Source organism: Lineus longissimus, chromosome 16 (assembly GCF_910592395.1).
Source record: "Lineus longissimus chromosome 16, tnLinLong1.2, whole genome shotgun sequence".
In the NCBI taxonomy this organism is placed as follows: Eukaryota; Metazoa; Nemertea; class Pilidiophora; order Heteronemertea; family Lineidae; genus Lineus; species Lineus longissimus.
The window spans coordinates 14,997,814-15,018,699 of record NC_088323.1 but is presented as its reverse complement, the minus strand read 5'-3'; the positions used below and the strand labels follow the sequence as shown (position 1 = coordinate 15,018,699).

Genomic DNA, 20,886 nt, shown 5'->3' with positions numbered 1-20,886 from the left:
ATTCTTCAAACAGTTATAACTCATCAATAAAAGCAGAATACGCGAGTCAATCGAAGTCAAAGGAACACATATCTGACCTTGATAGAGGCTGCAAATGATTGTCAACAAGATTTACCCCCACGAATTCACATAGATGCCAGCATAAACTTAAGAAGAACGAATCCTAGATGCATTAAAGAACACAAAGGTAAGAGTCAAGTGCTATGTTCTTGCTTTAACCCCATAATGTGAACCCTAAAATCCACGACCCTCATTCTTTGTAATGACGCTTGTAACTAGTTTTTGCATTTTTGCAAACTCTTTTCAACACACATTTACTGTGTCGACGCAATTAGGTTGAGCCCGGTCTGTCAAACATGGGCCTAAAATAGGCTTTAGCACAGGGACCCCTCAACCAGCTTAATGCATCGACACAGTACATACAAAGGGCAGCTGAATAGAGCAAAATACTGACCAAAGGACACCACCCTGATCACAAAGCTCTTGGGCTCGGAGGGAGACCTCCCTTGGACAGCCGAATCTGTTGCCAATGTCTGTTTGGTGTGCATCTAAAACAATCAGAATGCAGAAGAAGACATCTGTATAGCACTGCACAACAGCCTGCTGCTGCATGAAAAATTTTCTTCTTTTTAATTTTTTTAACCAATGCCTTTTCCTATCTAAATTTGATAATCTCCTAAGGCTTGGGCCATGATACCATTTGATGAAGGGTTTTTGCAATCGAGATATATATATTTGTAGCAGTGACCTGCAATGAATGTTGTTGAACGAGCAACCGAAAAAATGATGAAAAAGACGGTTTGATCTTTTAAAAAAGCAAGCATGGATTAAATCTCTAATCTATACCTGAAAAAATAATAAACAAATGTGTTAGGTTTTGTAATTATTTGATTTACAGAGCTGAGCTGGCCTCAAGTTCAAGATTGTGAAGGAAGACCTGGTAAAGCCCACTTTAACCACAGAAGGATTATATATATATTTCATTTACCCGGCACCGAATTACACAATTCGCCAGCCAAAGAAGGCTTATCTGACACTGATAATTAATTCCTGTTTGATAAAAAGGCTTAGATGTGAAGGAGAAAACAGTGACTGATGCAATGGATGATAATGGATCCTCTGACTTGTTCATTATCAGGTTCATTGTCGCGGGCTTGGTCCTGGTCCTGGTCCTGCGCCTGTACCTGAATCGGTACTTGATCCTTTATACTGCATCAAGGAGGGGTTATCACATTTTCGTAGAAATTCTCTATATATGTGGTCTATCGATTGAGGTTAAATTTGGTTATGGGCAATCTCCCCTTTGGACTGCATCATGGAATGGACATGAGAGTGTAGTGAAACTCCTCCTAGACAGAGGAGCACAAATAGAGAGTAAATCAGTTAATGGGCTTTCTTCCCTTTGGGCTGCATCATATAATGGACATGAGAGTGTTGTGAGACTCCTCCTAGACAGAGGAGCACTAATAGAGAGTAAATCAGATAAAGGGAGTTCTCCCCTTTGGATTGCATCACAGAATGGACATGAGAGTGTTGTGAAACTCCTCCTAGACAGAGGAGCATTAATAGAGAGTAAATCAGATAAGGGGCGTTCGCCCCTTTGGACTGCATCATATAATGGACATGAGAGTGTTGTGAGACTACTCCTAGACAGAGGAGCACTAATAGAGAGTAAATCAGATAAAGTGAGTTCTCCCCTTTGGATTGCATCACAGAATGGACATGAGAGTGTTGTGAAACTCCTCCTAGACAGAGGAGCACTAATAGAGAGTAAATCAGATAATGGGCGTTCTCCCCTTTGGACTGCATCATGTAATGGACATGAGAGTGTTGTGAAACTCCTCCTAGACAGAGGAGCACTAATAGAGAGTAAATCAGATAAAGGGACTTCTCCCCTTTGGATTGCATCACAGAATGGACATGAGAGTGTTGTGAAACTCCTTCTAGACAGAGGAGCACTAATAGAGAGTAAATCAGATAAAGGGACTTCTCCCCTTTGGATTGCATCATATAATGGACATGAGAGTGTTGTGAGACTCCTCCTAGACAGAGGAGCACTGATAGAGAGTAAATCAGATGAAGGGAGTTCTCCCCTTTGGATTGCATCAGAGAATGGACATGGGAGTGTTGTGAAACTTCTTTTAGAAAGAGGTGAAATGACCGAGGCAAGTGTTCTGAGCAGCCACAGCCCACTCCACACAACTATAGATTGTGAAAACTCGATGGAGACATTGCACCAACAGAAAGCTGACATAGAGAGTAAAGATAATAACAAGGGGAAATCTCCGTTAAACCAAGCGGCAACAGTAGGTCAAACAGAAATTGTCCAGATTCTACTTGAACATGGCGCAGACATCGCGAGTAAGGATAATGATGGATTTTCTTCTCGGGACAACTGTGTGATACACGGACAGATTAATGTCATTGAATACTTTTTGAAAAATATCACTGATGAAGCCGACCTTAAGAAAACCATTGAAAGATGGTTACTGCTGGCAGTGAGATATGGACAGAAAGAGGTTGTAATTTTTCTAGAGAAAATGAACAAAACACCAGGTTTAGACTTTGTAGGTCATAACGGACAGTCTCCTTTAGCCACAGCTATCTCACATAGTCATTTTGAATGTGTCCGAATGCTCCACTCATTGGGTGCAACATTGTCTTTCCTCAGCAATGTCGAACTTGCACAATGTTTATCTCAAAGTGGATCTATTGATATTTACAAGTATCTCTTGATTACTGGATTAAACCAACATGCAGAGGATTTGAGGGATCACCACAATCTTTCTTTTAGTGAAGACATTAACTGGGACATCTTCAGAATGGCCCTTTCACCGCATGAAGTAGAAGAGAGGAAAAGAATTTCCACTTCCAGTTTGATCAAATTCCCAGGTTTGGGTTCGGTCCAGAGCCTAAATCAGGATAAACTGAATGAGCTGAACGTAACCATTGACACCAAAATTAGGGCGATCCTTCAACACAACCAATGGATTGTGACACTCACTGGAGGTTCAGCCGAATTAACCAAGGTGGGATTCCCTGATGAATTTGACTTCACAGTCAAGCTCACAAGTGATATTCACATAACTGACATTACAGATGTTTGCCATGGTTACAGAAGGTGCGACATCAATAATCATGAATTAAATAGCAGTAAGTTGGTGCATTCTCTTCTTTGGTCTTACATTGATTCAAGTGATGACATGATCGTTTCAACCCCTTCAGCTGTTGCTGGTGGTGGCAGTGCAAGCACGGTCATCCAATTGAGATGGAAGGAGGACGAACAGCGCAGTCTGGTGGTGTCGATAGACCTTGTACCCGTGCTTCCAGTAAATGACTGGCCGGATGATGCCATTCAGAAAACCTGGATGATGGGATATGATGACCTCAAGAAACAGGGCTACCAGTTGGTTGTAAGACCTCCACACAAGGACAGCTCATTCGGGAAGACTTTCAAAGAAGCTGAACGTGAGAAACTCTACCGTGTCACATTTTCTCAGCTTGAGGTCGCGCACATCAAGGACTTACAACCCAGGGTAAAGAATGCCTACATCTTGGCAAAATGTCTCAGGGATCCGGTCGTTTGTCAAGTTGTCGTGAAAGATGACGGCATGTTACATTTTGTCGACAAATTCCTCACAAGTTATCTTCTGAAAACTGTCTTTATGCACAATGTGAAAGACTTCCTTGACCATGAGCGCCCCCTGGTCGAGATGGCCTACATACTGTACTCTCAGCTGGAGTACTATCTCTCACGTGGATCCATCCCAATATTCTGGATGCCCAAGGTCAACCTGCTACAAGGGGTTAACATTAATGCAGCTAAATCTCACAAGGTGGCAGCACATATGAAGGCCTTTGTTGGTGGACTTTACAAGGAGGAATTGAACCAAGAGCCACCAAGAAATGTGAATGCAAACCTCGGCAAACCACCATGTCGCCTGGATTTGGATCCGAATGACGCAACAGCATTAGAAATTCTATCGCTGCCTTTAAAACCAGGACAGTAAGGTTGAAGGAAGTTCGGAGAACTCAAGCATTCTTAAGATGGCCCCAAATATCAGGAAACGCAATCTTGAGGGGGGGGGACATTTGTCCTGATGCTAGCTCTGTCAGCCAAATCCTGGATTAAGTTGTTGGTTAGTTTTTGATGGTAACATGCTGCATGTTTTGAGTATTGTCCTAATAATTGCGCGGTGGAGCCACTGGCATTGGAGAAGTGAGGAGGCAGAGTCACTAGGTGAAGTAACAAGTTGGACAAATCTTGTCAGCACTCAGTTGGTGATTTTCGGCTACGTCACGTTTTTTCAGTCCCCAGTACACTACCTGGGACCTAGTACAATGCTTGAACTACATGTAACACAATGTATTTTAATACAAGACCACTCATTTACGTTGACACGATGATTTTTTTTGCCAATCATTTCACTTATGTATCATTTATTCATCTGTGAAAATGTCATGCCTCTAGAAGAAAGGGTTTCAATTTACTGTAAGAGAAACTCTGTATGTAAAAGTGTACTGAGAAATTTCACACCATGACCTTGGGAGATGCAGCCATTAAGGAGATTCAGCCATTGGGGAGGAGGCATGGGCCACTTGGGAGATGCAGCTACTGGGGAGATGCAGCCATTTGAGTGGAGGCATCGGCCACTTGGGAGATGCAGCCATTGGGGAGATGCAGCCATTTGAGTGGAGGCATGGGCCACTTGGGAGATGCAGCCATTGGGGAGATGCAGCCATTTGAGTGGAGGCATAGGCCACTTGGGAGACGCAGCCATTGGGGGGATGCAGCCATTTGAGTGGAGGCATGGGCCACTTGGGAGATGCAGCCATTGGGGAGATGCAGCCATTTGAGTGGAGGCATGGGCCACTTGGGAGATGCAGCCACTGGGGAGATGCAGCCATTTGAGTGGAGGCATGGGCCACTTGGGAGATGCAGCCATTGGGGGGATTCAGTCATTTGAGTGGAGGCATGGGCCACTTGGGAGATGCAGCCATTGGGGAGATTCAGCCATTTGAGTGGAGGCATGGGCCACTTGGGAGATGCAGCCATTGGGGAGATTCAGCCATTTGAGTGGAGGCATGGGCCACTTGGGAGATGCAGCCATTGGGGGGATTCAGCCATTTGAGTGGAGGCATGGGCCACTTGGGAGATGCAGCCATTGGGGAGATTCAGCCATTTGAGTGGAGGCATGGGCCACTTGGGAGATGCAGCCATTGGGGGGATTCAGCCATTTGAGTGGAGGCATGGGCCACTTGGGAGATGCAGCCATTGGGGGGATTCAGTCATTTGAGTGGAGGCATGGGCCACTTGGGAGATGCAGCCATTGGGGGGATGCAGCCATTTGAGTGGAGGCATAGGCCACTTGGGAGACGCAGCCATTGGGGGGATGCAGCCATTTGAGTGGAGGCATGGGCCACTTGGGAGATGCAGCCATTGGGGGGATGCAGCCATTTGAGTGGAGGCATGGGCCACTTGGGAGATGCAGCCATTGGGAGATGCAGCCATTTGAGTGGAGGCATAGGCCACTTGGGAGATGCAGCCATTGGGGGGATGCAGCCATTTGAGTGGAGGCATGGGCCACTTGGGAGATGCAGCCATTGGGAGATGCAGCCATTTGAGTGGAGGCATAGGCCACTTGGGAGACGCAGCCATTGGGGGGATGCAGTCATTTGAGTGTAGGCATGGGCCACTTGGGAGATGCAGCCATTGGGGGGGGGGGGGGATGCAGTCATTTGAGTGGAGGCATGGGCCACTTGGGAGATGCAGCCATTGGGGGGATGCAGCCATTGGGGAGGAGGCATAGGCCACTTGGGAGATGCAGCCATTGGGGAGGAGGCATGGGCCACTTGGTGTAGTAAAACGCTTCAAAAAGTCGGTAAATTAGCTCATTTCACTTGGTGATAGACTAAATATCACGTTGTTTCTGTTGTTCAATTATATTTACTATTTGTCCAACTGCATCTGTTTCCTATTTCTAACACCAGGTGACACCAATCCATCTGTTTGCAATTAGTGTGTGTTTAAATTTTCCCAAACGCTGCATGTTAATTACGTGTGTCCTCAGTTTGTCATATGAGAATACTGAGAGATATGTGTATTGTTTCAACCATCACGAATCTGCTAAATAAGGCCAATTTTCTCAGGCGGCGTGTGTCGATTTCATGGAAATAACCAATAAAGAAAACAAACAACGAAAGCCTGTAATGATCGAATTATAGTTGAAAGTTTTGCGCCTTCAAGTCAGCGTTTGTCTAAGCATCACTAAAATCTCCAGAAAAAATACACCTCCAAAAATGTCACGATTTTCCGCAGCGAGTTGAGCTTTAAATTTTTTCGAAGCTCGAGGTGCTAGTTTGATAAGAATGTGCTGTCTGACTCGGTATTTTTTGTCTTGCGCTTGTGTATTTCATGAATTCTATGTAATGTATTTGCAAAATGACTGTTTATATTCGTAACGCTTCCTGTATTATTTCTAAGTTTTGTTGTCATGAGCGGTAGTTAAGTCATTTATTTTAAACTTGAGTTGTGCAACAGAAAACTGTATGTTTTACTGTGCTTTCTGTGACGTTAAGTTTAAGTTCCGGTTCCAGATTCTTTTTGTTTTTGGTGCAGTGTTGCAAGTTTATTTTTTAAAGAGGGCTGAACTCTACTTTTGCCGTGGATGCAAGCACAGCATGTCATGACACTTGGTCTTATATTAGTCAGGTGACAGGCATAGCACGTCATACCCTACCAAAATATCAATTCACCAGCACTTTCTCTCCCAACGCACTTGAGGAGGATTAGTTTCATCCTAATAGTACAGATGGCGAAAAATTTTGAATAGTTTTGACTGTTCGCTAAAAGTAAGCTCCACTGTTCATTATTGGTATCAACTGTCAGCACATGGCAGCGCTGGTCAAAAGAAACTTCCACAGCGAAAGGGTTAATCTCTGCAGTTGTGAAGTTACAATAAAGCTGGAAATGTTTGCCCAATATTGCTGTGGCGCGCTAAAGTAAAATGACACACTTTGGCATTTCATTTGTTTATGTAAGCTTGTAACAGTTATTTCAATCAGATTTTCTATTCGTAGTTACCACATACTGTGAACTCAATATAACTGAAAGGCCTGAATATTCTCCACTTGATAACTTACCCTTCAACAAAGGTGGTATTCGCGAGCGTGATACACAGCTCCCAGAGACAGCATGAAACAACGACGGGCATCGGTACCCTTTTCGACAAGTTGTCCAACTTCATGGCAAAAATGTGGAAATCCTGGAATAAGGAACAAAAATTAAGCAAAACTAATTGGGGAACATTATCACCAGCCCAACGAAAGTTCACACATACAAATGTAACCTGCTTTTGCGAAGTAAGTGCTTGACACAAATAGAGAGAATGGATAAAAGCTGGAACCTCTCTATTACGGACACCCTCAGGACTGAGAACTGCTGTCCTTAATAGAGAGGTTTCATCATTATAGTGGTCAAATTGAAGGGAAACCACCAATTTTGGACCGAAACAAGTGTCCTTAATAGAGAGGTTGTTCTTAATAGAGAGGTGTCCGCTAAGGGAGGTTCCACTGTATTTGAGAATTTAAAATTTTGAAAATACTGAACACTTATAGTGTAAACTAATATAAATTTGGCACGGGTGGACTTCCTCGGTGAGGTGGCTAGCCTTGCCTCTGCGAGGTGGAAGACCCTCGCAGAGCTTGTTACTGATTCCACAGGTGAATCAACTCACTCGTAAAACCTGATCGACATATGTACTGTGTTGCGACATGATGTCCTTTATGTCCCATCGGACGCTCGCCATCAGTTGAATTAGCTGATCGTAATCAATCGACCGTGCTGCGACGGCTGTGTAAACCGGTTGACGGAGTTCGGGCGTGACGCCGACCGTCTGCGAATAGAACTGTTGTAGGAACGCCTTCTTGTTCTGGGGAATCATCCCCTCGAGGTGCGGCTGCAGGAACTGGAATTGGTCCGCCAAAAATACGCTGAAAAAAAGTAACACAGGATCACCAACATACTGTAACCCCTGAAATGTTCAAGTGTATTTTAATTTTAGAGATAACTGTGAAATATCTGGGCCGAAAAAGAAAATCTAGTTGAAATTACTGTTTTTTGAAACGCTTTGCGATGCAATTTCAAAAACCGCAAAATAAAATGGCTATGGCTTGATAAAAAGGATTTGAACACTCGTAAAAGCCTGGAAAAAGTTGTAATATAACAGATACAATCTTAGCCTTGATACTCCCAGCAACCCTTGCTCCCTACTTTCAATTGGAAACAAAGTTTATGGATATTTGGCCAATCTTTTTGAAAATACTCACAGTGATTCAACAGCAATGATTCTCTCTCCCAACCCATGCATTCCTTCAGCACTTGTCAGGTCAACAATGGGAGAGAGGTGGGGGTGTGCCACTTTACTCTGAAACAATAACAAAAAGAGAATTGTGACTAGGCTTATTGCTATTCCTTATTTTACAAGCGGACACCTCTGTAAAAAGGACAACCTCTCTATAAAGGACACTAGTTTTGGTGCCAAAGTGGCAGTTTCCATATAATTTGACCTCTCTAATCAGGATACTTTTCTATCAAAGACAGCACTTGGCAGTCGCGAGGATGTCCTTGACAGTACAGCGAGGTGCTACTGTACTACACTGACCATGTATTCCTTTATATGGTGATTGAATTTGAAAAATCGCTCTGAAATGTCTTTTATTTGTAACTTTGAGCCCAAAAATGCTGCAAAAGTGTGTTTCTGTTTTTGAGTAGGCCCGAACCATGTGCTGACACATGATAGGCAGTGCATTGCAGTGTCTTTGCCTCACTCTGGACTGCAATGCACTGTCATGTGTATTTATTGACTCATGGGTGTTTCATGAGTCCCCCATGATGATGATAATGATGATTTTGATGATGATGATGATGATGATGATATCATTCTATGTATTACAGTTATGTTATATCATTCCAGAGCTCTCACTATTTGTGCACTGTAAGATTGGCTCTGAGTAGTCTATGATAATGTAAACAACGCCTCATTCAACTCGGGTGCATCTTGATTTTAATGTCTTATGACCGTTTATTGTCTTTACTTTGAATTTGAATAATCAACCTATTGTATGGATATAGCTGAGTTGATCAAAAGTCAACCTATTGTATGGATATAGCTGAGTTGATAAAATGTGAACCTTTTCAAGGGATATAGTAGAGTTGATCAAGAGTCAACCTATTGTATGAATATAGCTGAGTTGATAAGATGTAAACCTATTAAAGGGATATAGTAGAGTTGATCAAAAGTCAACCTATTGTATGAATATAGCTGAGTTGATAAGATGCAAACCTATTCAAGGGATATAGTAGAGTTGATCAAAAGTCAATCTATTGTATGAATATAGCTGAGTTGATAAGATGTAAACCTATTCAAGGGATATAGTAGAGTTGATCAAAAGTCAACCTATTGTATGGATATAGCTGAGTTGATGAAATGTAAACCTATTCAAGGGATGTAGTAGAGTTGATCAAAGTCAACCTATTGTATGGGATATAGCTGAGTTGATAAAATGTGAACCTTTTCAAGGGATATAGTAGAGTTGATCAAAAGTCAACCTATTGTTTGGATATAGCTGAGTTGATAAAATTTGAACCTTTTCAAGGGATATAGTAGAGTTGATCAAAAGTCAATCTATTGTATGGATATAGCTGAGTTGATAAAATGTGAACCTTTTCAAGGGATATAGTAGAGTTGAGCAAAAGTCAACCTATTGTATGAATATAGCTGAGTTGATAAAATTTGAACCTTTTCAAGGGATATAGTAGCGTTGATCAAAAGTCAACATATTGTATGGGATATAGCTCAGTTGATAAATGTAAACCTATTCAAGGGATGTAGTAGAGTTGATCAAAAGTCAACCTATTGTATGGATATAGCTCAGTTGATAAAATGTAAACCTATTTTATGGGCTGGTGGCAGATTTGCAAATAACAATGATTAGTGGAAATAAACATTAAGAAAATGTATTTCTTGAGTGGAAAAACAAGAGTTAGTTGCGCAGTCCCCCAAAATATTTTCATGAAAAGTTTGAATGTCTAAGAAATGTTCGCAAATTGCAAAACTAAATTGGCGCGAATATTTTGCAGTTTTAGCCGCGAGTTGTAAATTCTCATCAATCAGTTGTTGATACAGAAGTTATGACAATGTCATTTTTCTTGAATTCATTATCAGGTTGTCATATTCTTATTAATTCAAATTAAAAAATTGGTCTGTATAATATTGCATTCAATATTTGTTGGAGCAGTGTGTTTTGAGACCTAGCTGTCAGTTAAACCAAGCGCACACAACAAACAAAATGACGATGATAAACGACAACATCATTTTTAGGATGATTTCAGATGTTTTCAGGGTCACCCCCACGTGATGAACTGTCGGGCAGTCATGTCAAAAACAACCAGGTAACTATTGGTTATGCGCAATCTGTCGCCGACATGCTTGCCAATGATGCCCTCAGCAGAGGAAATGTTTCACTTTTCACGTAGTTTTTCATAATTTGAAACAGTGTTTACAGTTTTTCATCACCCGCATGTGACAGACAAATTCATGTGTAACAAGGTTTTTTCGTCATTCTGTTCGACGTGTGCACATTTTTTGAAACAACAAGTGTTATATGTCATATTTGAGGCCACACCAATTATTTATCTGTATAGCGGGACCTCCTACATTGCTTTTGCCATTTTTAGAATAAAAATTTGGAATATTTCTCGCCCTAATATTCATTCCGATGACAGAGAACCTTTATTATTTTAATTTTATTCAGGCCAAGTTGTTATTTTTATTTTTATTCCTCCCACCTACAAGTACAATTGATTTTTGGCAAATCTGCCCGCTACACAGATATAATAATTGGTGTAGCCTAACATTGGTTTATTTGAGATGGTTACATATCCAACCAGAGGATTATGCCAACCTTTTTCAGCAGTTGTGGAAACATTAAGTTCTTTTAGCAATACTTTATTGACTCCAACAGGTAGTGCCATCTATTAGTATCACAAAACATATGTTTTGTATTGAAATTTTATTGTGTATTTTTAACTGAGGCTCATGCCTTCTGGATTTAATAAAATCACTGTATGCATTATGATGCCTTCCTGGTTGGTCTGTCGTTGCACGGTAAGAGACTATGACCACGACAACGTCGAAAGTTTTGTGAAACTGTGGGACTCAGAGCAGTACCTCTTCTTCTTCAGCATTCGCTCCGCACTCGGAGGTGATTTTCTCCAGGGAGTATTCCTCCTCCAAGGCGGGATGTGCGTTTATGCATGCCACTACAGTTATGCGCCAATTGGGTTTAATGGCCTAGTGAATCCGACTACGGCGAGAGGTTAAGTCAACGCAAGCTATTCATGTTTCTTACTTGGTGGAGTCTTTAACTGGTTCTGGCATGGACACCAGATACAAGGAACCATGGTTTAAAGTCTCATTCGCAAGGACAGTAAAGAGCAAGAAATTTTAGTCCCTTGAAAGCCACGCCGGTTCATCCAGAAATACAATCCTTGGTTCTCCCCACGATCGAACCCGGGCCCTATGGTGGTAGCCAGCAGTGTTAACCACTAGGCTCTGGGTTCTCCCCACGATCGAACCCGGGCCCTTTTATGTGGTAGCCAGCAGTGTTAACCACTAGGCTCTGGGTTCTCCCCACGATCGAACCCGGGCCCTATTGCGTGGTAGCCAGCAGTGTTAACCACTAGGCTCTGGGTTCTCCCCACGATCGAACCCGGGCCCTTTTGCGTGGTAGCCAGCAGTGTTAACCACTCGGCTATGAAGCTGGACCACTACTCTTACCCTTATCTCCTCAGCCGTAGGTGGGGGCGCCCCAAACTGCGGCTCCAGCAGAATGAGATTATCCTCGATCCGTTTTAACGTCGTCCTTAAGCGGCTGCCCAAAGAACGCCCAGAAGATTCGCTCTGAATTGAAGAAATGACAATTTAAAAAAATATTCAGGATCATTTTGATAATCTTCTGGAAATCTTAGACAGCTTGCTTGTTGATACACTCCAACTTGTTTTTAGCCACAGCGCTTTTTGTCAAAATCGCTTGTGTTGGTCCAAAATGTCGAAAAAGTCAAAAATCTCTCTCAAAGTTGCATTTCAATGCCCTGTTTGGGAATTGAAATTGTTATGTCACTTTCAGTGTTGGTTGTTGCCAATGATCTTGTTTGAAGTCAATTTCCTATACTCATTAGTACACCAGAGCCACCTATTGTGAGAAAGCTTATCTGGTGCTCCCTATCGCATTGATATATGCTCTGGAGAAAACAAATCAGCAACGCCATTGTGTAGACCTATATACAAAAACTCCTGCCAGGTTTTAGCAAATTTGCTTGCATGATAACTGCACTACGGTATTGTTTATTTCTTTTTACCAGAGCCACTAGAAAAAACAATTAACATGAATGGATTTGCCCTTTAACCCCGAATCAATATTATTTGTGATGACTTACTGCGTCAATGGCAAAGAAGCTGTAGACCTGAAGAAGAACATTACATCACGTTACTCATTCATCAACGAAATGTAACGGGTTAACGGGGTCGGGACGGCAGCACATCATGAACAAAGCGGGCCTATTTCATGACGTCACATCATGAACAGAGCGGGCCTATTCCATGACGTCACATCATGAACAGAGCGGGCCTATTCCATGACATCACATCACGAACAGAGCGGGCCTATTTCATGACGTCACATCATGAACAGAGCGGGCCTATTCCATGACGTCACATCATGAACAGAGCGGGCCTATTCCATGACATCACATCACGAACAGAGCGGGCCTATTTCATGACGTCACATCATGAACAGAGCGGGCCTATTTCATGACGTCACATCACAAACAGAGCGGGCCTATTTCATGACGTCACATCATGAACAGAGCGGGACTATTCCATGACATCACATCACGAACAGAGCGGGCCTATTCCATGACATCACATCACGAACAGGACAGCGATGTGTCACTGTGCAATAGCTCTCAATACATACCCTAGTGATGTAACCTCGGGCAATGATGTTTATTCCGTATATGGGAGCATGAGCATTGCATCAGAACAAGCCATGGGTACGAGGTTTCAGAGATTTGAAATGGGTTTGCTGGAAGGGGTGACATTTAGCATTTTAAAAGAGCTAACTTTAGCAAGCTAACTTTGTTTGTGTCGTTTGTCAATGCCTATATTGTCCCTTTAATACAAAAAACATAACAATAAAAGGCACAGGTCTGTTTGGGTGTTTTTTTGTTTACTTACAGCGTATAGATAGTAGTCGAATAGCTTTGACATACAGATCATCACATCAAATGCAATGGGTTTTAACACGTTCATCATCTGCATGTATTTACCTGAAAATAAACACGGAAATAGATAAGGTATTGGTTACACAAGTACAGTGGAACCTCCCTTAGCAGACACCTCTGTAGCAGGACACCCCTTCTATTACGGATATAGATTTTGGCGTTATCTCTTCATGAGAGTCTATCAGCAACGACCCGCTCTGAGGAGAAGTTTGAAAATTAAGTGAAAGGAGACTGCCAGAGGCGAGGAACGTGACCTTGGTAGACAACAGTAGGCTGATCGTGACCAAGATAAGAACTGGCAACATCACATAGAGAGGTCTACTCATTTTGCTCGAGAATTTGGAGGGAAGAGGGCATGTGTATCGTAAAGATGATACTTCACTTCTGGTGATACTTAACAAACAAACAAACGAACAACAAACAGCAAAGAGCAAACAAACAACAACAAACAAACTACAACAAACAAACAACAAACAACAGCAAACAGCAAAGAGCAAACAAACAACAAACTACAAACAAACAACAGCAAACAGCAAACTAACAGCAAACTAACCAAAAAGCCTGAGCAGAGTGAGAGTTGTGTTGGTGATAATTGGAGGGAGCCTTGCACCAGATTTATTACTGAGTTTCCGTCGTCGATACATTGGCCTACTCGGCGTGTCACCCGTATTCTCATCAATGAAGTCCTGTTTCAGTTCGTCGGGGACATCCTCATCACTGTCACTTTCAATCTCTTCCATCGAGTTTTGGCGGCCTCGCCCACCTCCATACTGAAATTACATCAAAATTTAATTCGTGAAAAACACCAAATGTTCGTGTTTTCGTTTTTGTACAATTTGTGAAAAATCACGTTTTGCGTAAAATAAAAATTGCCCACATAAAAAAAGAAAAGACGTCGTCATAGTTTTCTAATCAAAATATTTTCAAAATGTTGGCGGATCATGAAATGACCAAAAAAGTGTGTTTTGCAATTTTACGTTTCTTTTACAAATCGAGGTTATTTGCAAAATCCTTGAAGAAAACACAACAAACCAAACCAGGCAAGACCAGATATCATCGCTCGCAATGTCATGAATTTGCAAGAAGTAAATTATGTGCCCCATTTTAACACAATGCAAAAAAGTGGACCAAAAGTGGCGAGGGTACGGTACACCTATTACACCACTGTGAACCAAACCGACCAAATCAGATCACAATGGCACACGTTTACAAAGCAGACCAATCTGGACCGGTCCAGATTAATCTAGATAAGTTTGGTTCGTGTGAACACCCCCAATGTCCAATACAGTCGAACCTCTCTGTTAAGGACATCCTTGTTACTGACAAGTGCTGTCCTTAATAGTGAGGTGTCCTGATTAGAGAGGTCACATTGAATGGAAACAACCAGTTTGGAATCAAAACTAGTGTCCTTACTAGAGAGGTTGTCCTTAATAGAGAGATGTCCTGATTAGAGAAGTCACATTGAATGGAAACAAACAGTTTGGAATCAAAACTAGTGTCCTTACTAGAGAGGTTGTCCTTAATAGAGAGATGTCCTGATTAGAGAGGTCACATTGAATGGAAACAACCAGTTTGGAATCAAAACTAGTGTCCTTACTAGAGAGGTTGTATTAATAGAGAGTTGTCCGCTTTGTTTTTACCTACCCCGTTGGTCGCCAAAACGTCTTCAGTCTCCTCATCCTCGATCTGAACATCAAAAGGATTCCCGACATCGAGATATTTTTGGAAATAGCCGTAATTTGGCCGGACCGGTTTCTCAGGGTCAACAGACTGGGAGGAGATGGTTTGACCAGCCGGACTCATCTTATTACACTTATGTCGCAAGAAACGAAACTCCTGAAAATCAGAACGGAAAAGTTAAAACAATCACACGAAATGACCCTACCAGAGAGACCAACCAATACACCCCAACTTTCCCAAATGGACTCTTCTGATGCATTACTTAGAGGAGTCTATACAGAGATATGGGGGTGAAAAGGTCTTGTTATCCAGAAACTCATGAGTGGATATCAGGCCAAATACATCCACGGTGATGGAGTAGCTTGGGTCTCTAAACTAGCGACCAAGAGGTCCCTGGTTCAACCCCCAATGTCGGTGTGAGACTCTAGACACGTCTCTTTACCTAATAGGCCTAACTCCACTCAGGTAAGAGACAGACCTGCTCAGGTTGAAGTGCTGTTTTAGCAGGTCATCCGAGTTCTACTGAAATGTTTCAAGCAGCTTAGACCGGGCAATAGACATAAAGCACTTTGAGAATGTTCTACATTATAAAGCGCCACGACATGGCAGATATATTCTACATAGCAATTTTTCTGCACAGAAATTCGATCACTTTTGAGTTATCTCTCTGGTGTCTTATAGGATAACTGTATTTCAAATGATTTTAAATACTATATACTAACCCTTTAAGATATTTACTGACAGGAGTGAAATTAGGAATTTACAATTTAACAATACCTGCAACTGAGTCGTAGCGAAACTGGATTTGACCGGACAGAGTTCCCATCCCTCATTCTCCAGGAACATGCGCAGCTCGTCCATCCGCGCCCGGTGGTAACTCTTGAAATAGTTCAGACTTTGCGTTCGTATCGATTCCTGTAAAGCCTCGGATTTACTACCACAGAATTCTTCGCCAATTTCTATGAGCCTAAAGAAAGAGAATTTAAAGTATAATGTAAGCAAGCTGCAACCTCACAACAAAATCAACGGTTGCTCCACCTAAAGGACTTTCTGAGGTGACTGCTTTGTACATTACACCAGCTTAAGACGTGACAGAATTCAGTCACGGAGCCAGTCTCCACTGGTTGCTCGTCTGAAGATTTTCTAAGGTGACTGTTAAAGACAATACAAAACTCCGCCTCTGCCCGAAACTACTCTGGACATTTTTACAAACAGAATTTCTTTCTGGTTGGAATTAAACTCGTTTTTCTAGAGGCATACAATTCTCACAGATGGATTATGACACATAATTCTAAAACACCTGGGTTTTATAGAATAAACCGCACATTACAGTGTAAATGCACTATGCGCAAACAAAGCCTCGTTTTGAATTCAGCGGTTATGGTTAGGCTTCCATAAACACCTGGGTTGGTGCAAAATGTGGAAGCATTTCAAAAGTATTTCAAACCACATTATTCGATATTTAATTTGAGACGTTTTAGAATAGAAATTGATACCTCACTGTCAGTGTTGATTGTCTCATCCAAACCGCTCGGGTGGAGCTAAAATATTGATCCACATTTTAGCTCCACCCTGGCGGTTTTTCTGAGACACCCAATACCGGTAGTTCTGTATCAATGCCTTAAACTATACGACTGGGGCAAGACACCCTGGTCTTCATAAACAAGTGGTCCTTTAATAGGTTGCGTACAATCGAGCAGTATAGTTCTCCAGTAACATACCTTGGGACATCCAATAAGCCAAGCTACATGACAGGGCCAACAATCACAACCTAGGTTTTCCTTATCAGAAATTGACTGACTTTATATTTCATAATTATGTTATGTTATGTTATGTTATGCAGGCCATCAAAACTCATTTATGTTCGAAATATTTTTTAAATGGGTAAAGTCTTAGTTTTTATATTTCTCTTTATTACCATTGTTTTAAATTTCTTATGTTTTACACCAATGTTTTACTAATGTAAAGTGCTCTAGTTTTTTTTGTTTTTTTGTTTTTATATTTTCCTTTATTACCATTGTTTTAAATTTCTTATGTTTTACACCAATGTTTTACCAATGTAAAGTGCCTTAGAGCTCGTTTTACCTGGAAAGGGCACTATAAAATATGGTAATTTAATTTAATTAATTTAATCTAAGCTTTGAAAACATAATCCAAGACTCGCAAACTCCAACAAGGACAGGATTCCAGTCTGTAGCCACCCTACTTACCTATTCAGCAAATCTAAAACTTTGATAAACTCGTCAAACTTGAAGTATGATAGATCAGTCTTAAGCACATATAGTCGAACTTTTTGCTGGACATCCTGCCATATCCGCCCAAGACCATGTTCCAGCTTCTGCTTGATGTAACGCCGATTGAATGCAGCTTCAACATTGCTGCTGCCAGACTCTGTGGAAAGATAATTTCATTTTATAAAACGATCAGTTTTGATTGATAAAATGGCTCTTTTCAACATGATTTTTCTTCTCCAGCGTTCGGTCTCTACTCGGAGGTTTTATTCTCCAGGGAGTATTCCTCCACCAAGACGGGTTAAACGTTTTAGCAGACATTTTTTCAAAAGGAAAAACTAACAAAGAGATCTGTCAATTTTTCAATCAACAAGTTATTTTTTTCTATATGATTCTTTTTCATCACCTTCAGCATTCACTCTTCACTTGTAGGAGGTGTTATTCTCCAGATATTACACGATATCTATTTTTTCGAAAATCAACAAATACCCGTCCAATAAATGCATATCAACGAACCTTGATCCGTCGGCTCCAAGTCATGTTTTTCATGCCATAACATCGTCTGATAATAACTCTTCATGACTTCCCATAATGCCTTGCACAAGTCAATCAGACATGGTGTAAACAAGTCCGGACTGATGTGCTGCATATACAAATGAAACTGGTTTAGACACTCAATATTATTAGATACAGTAGAACCTCCTTTAGTGGACACCCCTCTATTAAGGAACCCTTTCTATTAAGGACACTAGTTTTGTCCCGAATTGGTTGCTTCCATTCAACTTGACCTCTCTAATAAGGACACCTCTCTAACAAGGACAGCATTTGTCAGCCTCGAGGGTGTCCTTAATAGACAGGTTCTATTGTATCATCAAAAATATATTGGCTCGCCTTACATATTTTTGATATTATATCATTTAATCTGCAAAAATGGTAATTTTGCTAAGGTGCTGGAACAGCAGTAGTGCGTATCATTTTCAAGAAGTTGACTACTGAAGTACAAACAAATGGTATAAGCCGTTTACCACTAGGCTTTTAGGCTACTTAAAGTGATACTATGATGTGATTTACAACTTTGCGGAAATACGTCCGTTTTTAAAATTTGATCACAAATGTAAAGCTAAAATTGTCCATTTTTGATTAGATTTATTATAAAATCGCTGAATGTAAACCACTGCGACCGCGAAAATGTTCATGTTGTGACGTCATCAACGAAAACGGCATCGAAGTGAGCCGTCCGGGCGGGAGTTAAACCATCAATTTCTAGCAAATGTGCATTTCGATTCGAAAACCTTACCGATTGATGAGAAAGTGACGTAGTCATTTGTCAAAAACAGCTAAAACATTATATGGTGAAATTTGACACGAGTTACCCTTTAAAGAATTACTCCTCACCTCGCATAAATCCAGATATTGTCTTTTCTGAAAGTTGCTGTCTTCCGTCCCTGAGCAGAGTTCAACATAACCGATGACGATTGTGAACGCGGTGTTATGAATGGCGCTAGCAAAGTGCATATTCAGCTGGTCCATGGCAGTCTGCAACAAACAATAAAGACGATTTTGATGAACTTTCAAAGATTTGGCGCCAAAACAAGTAAAAACCTCGATTACCAACAAGTTTTTAGGGGTGGTGACACACTTCATCTGATACTGCTGTATACTTAAAGGTTTTTTAAAGAAGTAAATGTCCATAAATCCTATTGGGCTACAGTACGAAAATTACTGGACCAAATTCTTCAAAGGTTGGTTAATCTAACTTCGAGCAAAAACATATTTTCCAGGTATTAGATGAGCAAATCAAGTCAAAACAACTTTCTTCATTGGAGCCCTTCGTTGAATTCTTTCGAGGGGCTGGATAGGGGCGGATTTTTTTCTGATGGAAATGATGGTATTTTTGAATCAAACTTGACACATTTGCGGAGATACACGAAGAAAGACAAGGGGTGATATGAATAAAGACAAGTAAATGCTTTTACTACAATTTTGTACAGAAAGGCCTAGTGTAAATGTACATGGAGTTTTAGATAAAAGCATTTGCTGGTCTTTATTCATATCACTCAATGTATCGAACCCATTACCCAGCAGGTCAGATACAGGACCCTAACCAGACATGGCAAAATCTTCCAAGACAACTTACCTGTGTTTTTCCCAGCAGCCTATAAGCAGTCTGGACCTTCTCGTAATGACGCGTATCAAAGTTGTTACATGTTTTAGACAGAGCCACATCCAGCGCCTCTTCGATCATTTCCAAAGTGTCCTTGAGTTTTGAACTCAGCTCACTGCAAGGGGAGAAAAGAATTGATGTGAGGAAGAATGGAAAGGCAGCCACCAAGACCTGATGTGTTCCAATTTTAGAAATGTATGACGCCAAGGTTGAAAAGATGCTCAGTTCTCTCACGATAAACTCACGACACGACTCTCCGTCTTGTGGGAAACCACTACTGCTTTGTCTCCATAACCACGGGCGTTACCTCTAACATGTACGGATGATGCAACCCATGCAGCTGAACACACGTCTCGAGTCTCCTCGTGATAAAACATGAAACCCTGAATGAATGCTGGCTGGCCAGGCTCATGTCCCGTTTAGCAATTCGTGTCAAGACTTTATAAATATAACTTTGCCTCAAATAAAACTCCCGAATGAAAACGTCCCAAGAACACAAACTGAACACCGACTGTCCGAAACTAGTCTCCACAAAAAAACACCTTCTCTCAAACTGCGCATGCACCAGGTACACAAAGCTTTGGTGACATGTGGTGACATGTGGTGACATGTGGTGACATGTGGTGACATGTGGTGACATGTGGTGACATGTGGTGACATGCACATGACATGCCTAGCACGTCACTCGCAGCAAAAGCATCAACCAACTGCCATTTCCCTAATAGTCGGCACGACCGGATGGGAAGGGTTCTCATGAATTTCAGGCAGAAATCTGAGAGGAGTAATATGAACAAATTCTTAGCACGGTGAACATTACTATAGTTACCTGATGCAATGGAAGTGTCTGAATGTGCTTGCAGCTTTTTGACACTCTATAGTTACCTGATGCAATGGAACTGTCTGAATGTGCTGGCAGCTTTTTGACACTCTATAGTTACCTGATGCAATGGAAGTGTCTGAATGTGCTGGCAGCTTTTTGACACTCTATACTTACCTGATGCAGTGGAAGTGTCTGAATGTGCTGGCAGCTTTTTGACACTCTATAGTTACCTGATGCAATGGAAGTGTCTGAATGTGCTGGCAGCTTTTTGACACTCTATACTTAACTGATGCAGTGGAAGTGTCTGAATGTGCTTGCAGCTTTTTGACACTCTATACTTACCTGATGTAATGGAAGTGTCTGAATGTGCTTGCAGCTTTTTGACACTCTATAGTTACCTGATGCAGTGGAAGTGTCTGAATGTGCTGGCAGCTTTTTGACACTCTATAGTTACCTGATGCAATGGAAGTGTCTGAATGTGCTTATAGCTTTTTGACACTCTATAGTTACCTGATGCAATGGAAGTGTCTGAATGTGCTGGCAGCTTTTTGACACTCTAAACACAACTGGATGGCTCCAGGATAATCCTCCTCTTCCAACATCTCACGAAGTCGGATGTCTGTCCTTTGCTGAAAACAGAAACACA

At 41.5% G+C, this 20,886-nt stretch overlaps 2 protein-coding genes across 2 annotated transcripts in view; one reads left to right on the top strand and one right to left on the bottom strand.

Moving 5' to 3' along the window:
- The window catches only part of LOC135500544 (syndetin-like), a 31,248-nt gene that overhangs the window by 6,132 nt on the left and 4,230 nt on the right, over nt 1–20,886 (bottom strand). The window contains exons 6-19 of the mRNA XM_064792078.1: nt 20,751–20,869; nt 19,394–19,535; nt 18,652–18,792; nt 17,773–17,899; nt 17,236–17,416; nt 15,803–15,992; nt 14,990–15,181; nt 13,899–14,115; nt 13,299–13,390; nt 12,500–12,526; nt 11,841–11,963; nt 8,329–8,426; nt 7,737–7,992; nt 7,144–7,265 (exon numbers count right to left, since the gene is read on the bottom strand). Of these exons, the coding sequence (XP_064648148.1) occupies nt 7,144–7,265; nt 7,737–7,992; nt 8,329–8,426; nt 11,841–11,963; nt 12,500–12,526; nt 13,299–13,390; nt 13,899–14,115; nt 14,990–15,181; nt 15,803–15,992; nt 17,236–17,416; nt 17,773–17,899; nt 18,652–18,792; nt 19,394–19,535; nt 20,751–20,869 (2,027 nt within the window). The remainder of the gene's footprint in view (nt 1–7,143; nt 7,266–7,736; nt 7,993–8,328; nt 8,427–11,840; nt 11,964–12,499; nt 12,527–13,298; nt 13,391–13,898; nt 14,116–14,989; nt 15,182–15,802; nt 15,993–17,235; nt 17,417–17,772; nt 17,900–18,651; nt 18,793–19,393; nt 19,536–20,750; nt 20,870–20,886) is intronic.
- On the top strand, nt 1,101–4,556 carry LOC135500768 (ankyrin repeat domain-containing protein 50-like). Its single transcript, XM_064792419.1, has one exon. It carries the CDS (start codon nt 1,101–1,103, stop codon nt 4,008–4,010), a length of 2,910 nt encoding a protein of 969 aa, XP_064648489.1. The 3' UTR covers nt 4,011–4,556.

What these genes read in the sequence shown, in the direction of transcription:
- LOC135500768 (XM_064792419.1), top strand. Translation starts at nt 1,101, where the DNA reads ATGGATGATAATGGATCCTCTGACTTGTTCATTATCAGGTTCATTGTC.